The 9,756-nt window shown below is 42.0% G+C and overlaps 1 protein-coding gene across 12 annotated transcripts in view; it reads left to right on the top strand.

Annotated features, from left to right (window-relative positions):
- The window catches only part of LOC123975597 (BEN domain-containing protein 5-like), an 18,296-nt gene extending 15,067 nt beyond the window's left edge, over positions 1–3,229 (top strand). For 4 of the 12 annotated variants that reach the window (XR_006826106.1, XR_006826107.1, XR_006826108.1 and 1 more), the window contains exon 3: positions 1,095–1,522. Coding sequence is in view for 3 of the 12 variants with exons in the window: in XM_046057205.1 (XP_045913161.1) it covers positions 68–124; positions 1,095–1,101; positions 2,174–2,288; positions 2,641–2,850; positions 2,962–2,982 (410 nt within the window). In the remaining 9 variants the exon portion in view is untranslated. Of the gene's footprint in view, positions 1–67; positions 125–1,094; positions 1,523–1,661; positions 1,688–2,173; positions 2,289–2,640; positions 2,851–2,961 lie in introns of those variants that run through there. The other 8 variants (XM_046057205.1, XM_046057204.1, XM_046057206.1 and 5 more) reach the window with 4 other exon arrangements.
- The last annotated feature ends 6,527 nt before the right edge of the window (positions 3,230–9,756 follow it).

Raw genomic sequence — 9,756 nt, 5'->3', positions numbered from 1 at the left:
ATGATGGATCCATGTTCTCATTCTGTTTACGCCAAATTCTGACTCTACCATCTGAATGTCTCAACAGAAATCGAGACTCATCAGACCAGGCGACATTTTTCCAGTCTTCAACTGTCCAATTTTGGTGAGCTCTTGCAAATTGTAGCCTCTTTTTCCTATTTGTAGTGGAGATGAGTGGTACCCGGTGGGGTCTTCTGCTGTTGTAGCCCATCCGCCTCAAGGTTGTGCGTGTTGTGGCTTCACAAATGCTTTGCTGCATACCTCGGTTGTAACGAGTGGTTATTTCAGTCAAAGTTGCTCTTCTATCAGCTTTAATCAGTCGGCCCGTTCTACTATGACCTCTAGCATCAACGAGGCATTTTCGCCCACAGGACTGCCGCATACTGGATGTTTTTCCCTTTTCACACCATTCTTTGTAAACCCTAGAAATGGTTGTGCGTGAAAATCCCAGTAACTGAGCAGATTGTGAAATACTCAGACCGGCCCGTCTGGCACCAAAAAATGTCGGTTAGTAGTAGTTTTCTTCAGCAATTTAGAAGTCTCTGTAAGTTGGTTTTGTAGCATCTTGAAAAGAACCTTAACCAAGAGAGGTACGATATCAGATGAATTTTCACACTAAAGGATCACATTTCTGAAATTGCCTTCTATTAAGTGTGATACATCTATGCCAGTGGTTCTCAAACGTTTTCACGTCAATGACGTTCACATTTTTATTGTAAGTGACACAAATTAGACCACAGACCGCCATTTGATAAGATTTTGTCCCAGGATCTCCCATTTCATAGGATATTGGGTTTTTAGATGTTTTATTACAGAAAATATACATAAATATATATTACAGAAACTCATGACCAAAATAGTCATACCTTCTGTCATTGTGTTACTTATGGATGGAATTATAGTGAAAATAAATGATTTCCCTTTTTGCTGGGGACCCCCTGGAACCCTCTCAAGGACCCCTGGGTGTCCCTGGACCCCACTTTGAGAACCACTGATCTATGCTACTCAGTGCTTTGTATTATTTTGTCTTGTAATGTACAATTTTTTAATTCCATCAGTTTGGGTTCACACTTGTTCTTTTCTTATTTTTATAGAAAACCAGTAAGGCAGCAGAGGGAAGTGAGAAAAGGAAAAGCTTAATGTAAATCTTGGCTGAAAAGAAAGCGATGAAAAAACATTCTCCACTGTTTGTAAATGACAAAAAGAGAAAGAGGGAGGAGATACTACAAGACATCTTCTCTGACAGTGAAGAGGATGGAGGAGTTTTTCCCCAAAAGATTCATGATGAACTAAGACTGAAGTACCAGCAAATGCAAAGAAAACAGCAGGATCTAAAACAAGACCTGGACCATTACAAACAAAATTAAGAAACCATGAAAAAAGTGCACAAAGAAAACATGACAAGGCCTATATAGTACACTGAAACAACATAAGACGTTTACATCAAAGACACATCTTATCAATGGTGTTGTCTTGCATCTGATATATTTTATTTAATGAAATAAAAGCATTTTTTAATACATTTCTATAAAAGTGGTGGACATTTTTGTAAACATCTATGCTTATGTGTTCTTTAAATATCAGTTTTCAGATGGAAGTAGTGGGATACTAAAAGGTTATTAACGTGCACATTTCCTTTTTTTCTTCTTTTTATAATAAAGATCTGCTGAATTGGAGAACTGTAAATGTGAGCTGGAACAGGAATTGACAACTTACAGAAATGCAAACTTAACACTGCAACAAAATCTTGATGAACTGCTGAAACAGGTCTTTTCTCAAAAAACAAAAGCCCTCACGGCTTTTGTTTTTAAAGCATAATGGTAGTTTTGGTCAGCTTGGTTTACAAACAGACAACATCTGCATTCTACTGAAATATGTACCTGTACACAATCAGCAATGGCCCACATATAGCCTATTAAGGTACAGTCACATTTAAATTGACTTTCTGTTAATTTCAGTGAGAAAAAGGAGCAACACTCTCTTTTGGACTGTCTCCCCATTTTCATCAATCCACTATTTTTGTTATTTTTTCTGATGTGTAATAAGTTTTCCAGTCTCACATGACTGCTATCATGGCTACAGTCTAGTTAATGATATGTATCAGATGTAATATTAATCAAAACTCTTTCTGCTATCCCTTCTTTGTGTTTAATATCCATATTCTATGGTAAAGAATCAGTGACCTCTCAACACTGTGTCATTGCACCTTTGACACCACCAGCAATCAACAACCCCACTTCAGAGAGGGACCCACTTCAGCCGACGCCTTGTCCAAACCTTTTGGGATGGTACAAATTGTTTCCATTTTCTATTTCTTTAGCCATTATTTTTGAAAATGTGTAACAATTTTGTCAAGTTATTGGACTAACAGATAAACATAGGGTTACACAGACAGAGGCAATACTTAGCAACATTATTTTTTATATAATCTAGACTTTAAAAATTGCTTATGGTTAACATGTTAGTAATGCACACCTAGCAGCGACAGACCTGTATGATTATTTGTTAAGAGTCACCTTTTCTTCTAGTGCATAAACCTATTTCTTCAGTTCAAGCTTTGCGGATAAACTTGTTGTGTTTACAGGTATTTAGCAGAGATGAATCACTCAGAAATAATGTGTAAAAATATTACTTCTTCTGATCCACATTGGAAAAGACATGTGGCTGCGTGAGGAGGTGTGGAGAAAAATCCACTCTACAACAAAGGACTCACTCTTTGTAAAAGAGTTGGCTGTAGCCATCTGGGGTACGGTAGAGTTGAGGGGAAGAAGCGTGTCTGGGAAGGAATGCCCAACAAAAAATACCGAAGCAAAGCCTCCCTTATCACATACAAGCTTGGAATCCTCAAAGGTATGCTTCCTACACTTCCTACACTGAATGTCAACTGCATAAAAACATTCAAGGCAGAAAGGTAATGCATGTGTATTTTCTATAACCCCACCCACCACGCCCTTTTTCAAGAGCACTTCAGTGTATGGTTGAAGGCACAGAACATGGAGAAGACAGAGAGGGAGAAGAGGGAGAAGCTTGTGGGATACTACATTTCACAAAAAATTCAAGACCTTATGAAAAAAGAAAAAAAAACTTAAAACAATTGTGGATCTGGACAGTTTTGTTACCAATGCTGTTTTTGATATAAATTAAATTCTGATATGTATTCACCCTTCATGTCAAAGTTGGGCTAATGTTAATTTATTAAGTGTATAATAAAAAAAATGTATAAATTAAATTGATATGTGTGTAGTATTTTTTCATGGAATGGATTGTATACATTCTGGTACCTTTTTGGTAAAATATGTGCTCGGACCCAAACTGTCAGATGTCACATTTATGAACATGCTTGTCATACACGCATTTTTGGTTTCAAAACAACTCGTATTTTAGAGGTTTACTCAAAACTATTATTTGATCAAAACAATTTAGCACAGGAAACAGAGGTTTTACACATATAATTCAGCATGGTTTTGAAAAAATATAAAACATATCAAGAGTATTGGCCCCACTGACACAGTCTATAATGCAGTCTTGTCAATTGAGCTACTGTGCTGTAATTGCATTTGAGCATCATCATCTTCTAAGACCAGCTTAACCATCAAGCTACCGGTATACCAGCAAAAGTGTACTCAAGACCATACCAGTCTGACCAGCTAAAAGATGATGGTGACCAGCAAGACCACTGACCAGCTTAACCAGCAATCTTGCCCAGCTTAAGTGTCCAAAACCCCTCTAAACCAACAAACCAGCCCAGCCCAAGGTATCAAGGCTGGTCAGGCTGGCAGACCATCTTAGACTAAAGCTGGTCTAAGCTGTTTTTTTCAGCAGGGCAGAAGATATTCAGGATAGTCATTCCATACTTCTCAACTAGGTAGGAGAAAGAGACCCAGATGTTATTACTGAAGCCAGGGTTGTTACAAATGGGAGCGTAGTCTATTGGTGCAGGAACGGTTTCCATGATTTCATGGAATTTCCACCAGGCTGTCAGAGTTGATTTTATTGTTAATGCTTTGGAACAACGGTGGCGTTTGATGGACTTGCTAAGAAATGGTAATTCTGAAATATTACTTTCTTCACAAAGTGTTTTTTCGATATCTATCCATGTGCTGTCTGATTGGTTGTGATGCATCCACTTAGATACAAATTTGAAAAAATTATGCAAAAAATGTGGGGCCGCTAACCCTCCTTGGTGTTTTGTTTTTTTTAGAGTTGCTAGTTTGATTTTAGGAGTCTTGTTTTTCCAATAATATTTGGTGATGATGGAGTCAAATTTTTTAAATCACGGGAGGCTGGGTTCACTTGGAATCATTGTGAATAGATAACTGATTTTATCTATTCTCTCTTTAACAATGGCTATTCTGTCCTCAACAGATCCTGGAAAGTTCACCGAGCGTTGAAGATCATGTTCGATTGTTTTGAGTAGTGAGGTGATGTTGAGCTGGACTAGTTTTGACAGCTCGGGGGAAATTTTGATCCCTAAATATGTCATGACGTTACCAGGGCATAGTGGGATAGGTGGTGTAAGGGCTTTCAAGTCACTCCTGTTGATCCTTTGTGGGAGGATAGTGGATTTGGTCCAGTTTATAGTGTAGTTGGAAATTTGGGAGAATGATTCAATGAGCCTCATGGTTTCTTCTAATGATGACAGAGGGTTTTGTAGATACAGCAATATGTTATCTGCATAGAGACTGATTTTATGATGTGTGTCAAATGTTTGAATTCCTTGGATGTGGTTGTTTTGGCGTATGGCTGCTGCTAAAGGCTCAATAAAGATGTTGAACAGAGATGGGGAGAGTGGGCATCCTTGCCTGGTCCCCCTGTGCAGTGTGAAACTTTGAGATGTTTGGCTGTTAGTTAAGACAGCGGCCGAAGCTGAAGTATACAGAGTCCTAACCAAATTAATAAATGCTTTTCCAAAGCCAAATTTCCTCAATGTGGCAAATAGAAATGTCCAATTTACCATGTCAAAAGCTTTTTCTGCATCAAGGGAGACAATGATGATTTTTGTTTGCAGGAGAGATGAATAATGCATTAAATCCATCAGTCTGCGTGTGTTACTGGATTTGTGTCTACCTTCAATAAAAGCAGTTTGATCTTGGTGGATTATGGAGGGAAGCACAGTTTCTAGTCTGTGAGCTAGAGCCTTACTTATGATTTTTATGTCTGTGTTGAGGAGTGAAATGGGACGGTAGCTGCCTGGTAGAGTCGGGTCTTTCTCGGGTTCTATAATAGGTGAGATTGTGGCCATATTAAAGCTTGCTGGTAATCCATCTTGGATTTCAGACGTCAGTTGGTAAAAAAGTGATTCTAGGATGGGCCAAAAGTGTTTGTAAAACTCAGCAGGGAAGCCATCAGGTCCTGGCGCTTCGTCGTTCGGTATGTTATCAAGAGCAGTGGAGAGTTCGTCTGATGTTAACGGTGAATCAAGCGTTTCTTTTTGTTCTATGGTAAGATGTGGAAGGTCAATACTGTTCAGAAATGAAGGGATGCCTTCTCGATTAGTGTCATTTTCTGAATACAGCTTTTTGTAGAATGTTCTGAAAATGTCATTTATTTCTTGCAGAGATTGTTTGGGCTGCCCTGCCGAGTTTTGAATAACCGGGATCATTGTTTTTTCTTGATTTCGTTTAATTTGATTTTCTTCTGATGGGTTACTAGAGTTGCTGTTCACCAATTCTTCAGTATTCTGTTGCAAAATGGTTTCTTGTTCATTCTCTTTCTTTTTTTTTTGATCAGAAAAATATATAATTTCTTCTCTTAGTACTGCCTTACCCATCTCCCAGAGAGCTGATGACTTTGGAGAATCATTTATTTCCAGGAAGGATGGCCAAACTCTTTTAATATAACTGTCAAATTCAGGGTCTTCTAGTAGGGATTTGTTAAACTGCCATCCAGTGTTGGGTTGGTGTTGGTCTTCGCTATTCCATGTTAGTGACACAGGAGCATGATCACTGATTTGAATGGGGTAAATATGTGTGTCTGTGATATTTGATATTATTGAGTTGCTGGTTAGGAAGAAGTCAAGTCGACTTTGTGATTGTTTTGATGACCTGAATGAGTATTCTCTAGCAGTTGGGTGTTTAAATCGCCAAATATCACAGAGTCCAAACTCGCTCATACACATTTTTAGTGCTTCTGTGGCACGCATGGTGCCTGAGTTGATTGTTCTGTCGATTGATTTATCAATAACTTTATTAAAGTCACCTCCAAGTATTATTGGGCAGTGGGGGATTTTGTCGAGGGAGGAGAACAATTTATAAAAAAAGGATGGTTCATCTTCGTTTGGGCCATAAATATTTCCAATGGTTACTGGCTGACCATTGATAAAGATATTTATAATAACAAACCTTCCTTCAGGATCTTTGATTGTGGTGTTATGGACAAATGGGATATTTTTCTTGATTAGGATCATTACACCTCTTTTTCTTGTGTTGTAATGAGCAGGAAAAATATTGAATTCTTCTAATAAATGAATCTTTTTCAAGGATGCATCAGATAGGTGAGTTTCCTGCAGTAGGCATACATCTGCATCTAGTTCTCTCAGATGACTTAGTACTGCTCTACATTTGTTCTTAATACCTTTGACATTCCAGGTTACAAATTTGAGAGATGACATGTTTCGATGGGGCGGCTGTGTCTCAGCAGGTAGAGCAGGTTGTCCCCTGACCACAGAGTTGCCGGTTTGTCCTCCTGTCAACAGGTCAAAGTGTATGAAGTGACTGAGAGGAGATATTGTAAATCACTTTAGATAAAAGCGCTTTAGAAATTCAGCCTTTAGAAATTCAAAGGTTACTATGAGTTTAATGCTGATAGATATTTTTGAATGAATGTGGATACTCACTTAGAAAACGTGTGCAGCAAGTTCTATGATTTCCTGTCGACACAATTCAGAGTCTCATCATCAGCCCGGTTCTGCCCAAATGTGTAGCGTGATGGCCGGCTGTAGGAGATGAGCAGTGTGCCGATGCCTTCTCAACCTCAGTCGAAATTCTGCTCTCTACAACAACATTGCAGACAATAGAGCAGTCAATATAAAGCATAAAAACTTAACAATGAAAACTTTCATGTTTTAAAGGAATGCAGATTTTCTGTTCACTCACCAGCAGTGCTTGGCCTGTAGAAATAATTCAATAGTCGTCCACCAGTTAACCAAGAGGAGCTGAATACCCGATGGTGGACTTTGTCCTCGTGACTCAAACAATGCTGCTAGTCTCAAGGGGGCTCAGCTTAAAGGAAGAAGGCCAATCTGTCTGAAGACAAAAATTATTAATAAGTAAAACAGTTATTGTGATCACTGACTCAATTAGACAGCCATAGACAGAGACAGACCTCGGCCTGTAGAAATAATTCAATAGTCGTCCGCCATTACACAGAGGAGAGTTCGATTACTCAGCAGTGAGTAACAGAAAAACTGTTTTGATCACTGATTCATCATTAAAAATAATTTTTCAGACATTTGTCCCCACAAAAATAGCAAAACTAGTGTGTGTGTGTGGAACACTGCAAATAGAGTTTCTGCAAAGGAGTTTTTATAAAAAGGTTCGTTTTCAGGGACCTCAAATGCAGTTTGTGTGTGAACAAAAGGCCAAAATGTTTTGACAAAAACCCATGTATGTGTATGGACGTACACACACACTAACGTTAGTATAATTTAATATGTTTATAGGTTACACTTTATTGGATTGTAATTATTAGAGAGAATTTGTAACATTAGTTGACATTCAACTGTTTGCAAATAAAATAAATAAACTTTTCTGATATTACACCGCTGTGGTTTAGGTTTCTTTAGGGTTAACGTCAGCGTATTCATTATAATTTCTTTATACTATATACTAGGGATCGACCAATAATCGGTCTGGCCGATTATCGGCGCAGATATTCAGCGTTTTTCCAATAATCTGCATTGGTCATTTTAAAAACAGATAGCCGATAAAGTTAATTAATAAAACGATGCGCTCCTTTGGCCCTGATGCAGCCACCTCTCCATCTGCTGTCGCCGCTCTGTGAGCTTGTCCCGCCCACAGTACAAGCTGGTTGGTTACAAGTCACAAATAATAGCCTATCAACACTGACTATTGTGCGGAGGCAGCCAATAGAATGAGCGAGCCATCACGCTGCAGCCCCTCCCCTCCTGTCTCAGCTGCTTGTTGAGAGAAACCGTCTCAAAGTGTCTCATTCCCCTTCTCGGGGAACAAGGTTACATACGTGTAACCTGAGACATTCCCCTTCGAGGGAACTCGAACTGCATCGGTGACGACACTATGGGAACGAGAATACCCACTTAGGCCACGCCGAAACCCTGCCTGCCCCCAGCGTCCAGAACCTGACGGCACGACTAGGAGGAGAGCGCACGGGTGCCGGGTGCAGAAGGAAGGTCCAGACTGTAGAACTGGATTAAAGTGTGAGGGGTGGCCCAGCCAGCCGCATCACACAAATCGTGGAGCGACGCCCCTGCGAGGAGGGCCCTAGAAGCCGCCATGCCTCGAGTAGAGTGCGCCCTTACGGCCATAGGTGAAGGTAACCCGCGCACCTGATAGGCCAGGGAAATAGTCTGAACAATCCAGTTGCTGATCGTGTGTTTCGAAGCGGGGAGCCCAGCCTTGGGGGACCCGAAACACACCAGCAACTGGTCAGCTTTCCTCCACCTGGAAGACCTCAGAGTTTAAATACTCAGTGCTCTGACAGGGCAGAGCAGATGAAGTCTCCCGTCCTCTGCCGTCACATGCGATGGGGGATGAAAACCTGCAGCACCGTGGACCCTGCCAACCTGGATGGGACCTTAGGGACATCCAGGGGTGCAGGATGGCTCTGACCCTCCCCGGGGCAAACTCCAGGCATTGCAGAGACACCAAAAGTGCCTGGAGATCCCCCACCCTCCTCAGAGAGGTGATAGCGAGGAGAAAGGCCATCTTAAGGGTCAGGTGCTTGGCCTCAGCTGACTCCAGGGTTCGAAGGGGGCCTCAGCCAGCGCTTCGAGAACCACCGCCAGGTCCCAGATGGGAAGCCTGGAATGAGTCACGGGTCTCATCCTCTGGGCTCCACAGAGGAAGCGCACGACCAGTGGAAGCCTCCCCAGAGGCCCATCCCTCAGAGGGGTGTGGAACGCAGCCACATATACCTTGAGTGTGGATGGGGAAAGGCCAGCAGAGAAACGGTCCTGGAGGAACTCCAGTACCATAGTCACCGGGCAGGTAACTGGGTCCACCGCTCGTTCTCTGCACCAGGTGGCAAACACATTCCACTTCAGGCCGTACATCCTTCTCGTGGACGGGGCTCCGGAGCTGAGCAGCGTCTCGACTGTTCCTGCCGTGAGGCACGCCTCCAGGAACTGGGCCCCCTCAGGGGCCAGACCCACAGTCTCCATAGGGCGGGGCAATGGTGAAATACCTGGTCCTGAGACAGCAGGTCCTTCCTCAGAGGGAAGCAGAGCGACTGGGGGAAAGGCATACAGCCGCAGCCTCGGCCACGTCTGTACCATGGCATCCAGCCCTAGCGGGGCTGGGGGCGAGAGGGAGAACCACAGAGGACAGTGCTTCGTCTCTTGAGACCAGAAAATAATTGTCCGGCGACATGACGCTCCCAACACGGGACCCTGGGACAGGAACCAAGGCTTCCTCCATACTGACAGGGAACGAAGGTACCTGTTCGTAACCCGTATCAGACAGAACGAATTTTCCCTCGGGGAGAATCCGTTGGATTTTAGCCACCACTGCAGGGCTTTCATGTGCAGCAGGCCAGACGGGATTACGCTGGATGCTGCCG

This window comes from Micropterus dolomieu, linkage group LG08 (assembly GCF_021292245.1).
Source record: "Micropterus dolomieu isolate WLL.071019.BEF.003 ecotype Adirondacks linkage group LG08, ASM2129224v1, whole genome shotgun sequence".
NCBI classification, from domain to species: Eukaryota; Metazoa; Chordata; class Actinopteri; order Centrarchiformes; family Centrarchidae; genus Micropterus; species Micropterus dolomieu.
Note: the sequence above shows the minus strand (reverse complement) of the source record. Positions and strands in the feature narration are given on the sequence as shown.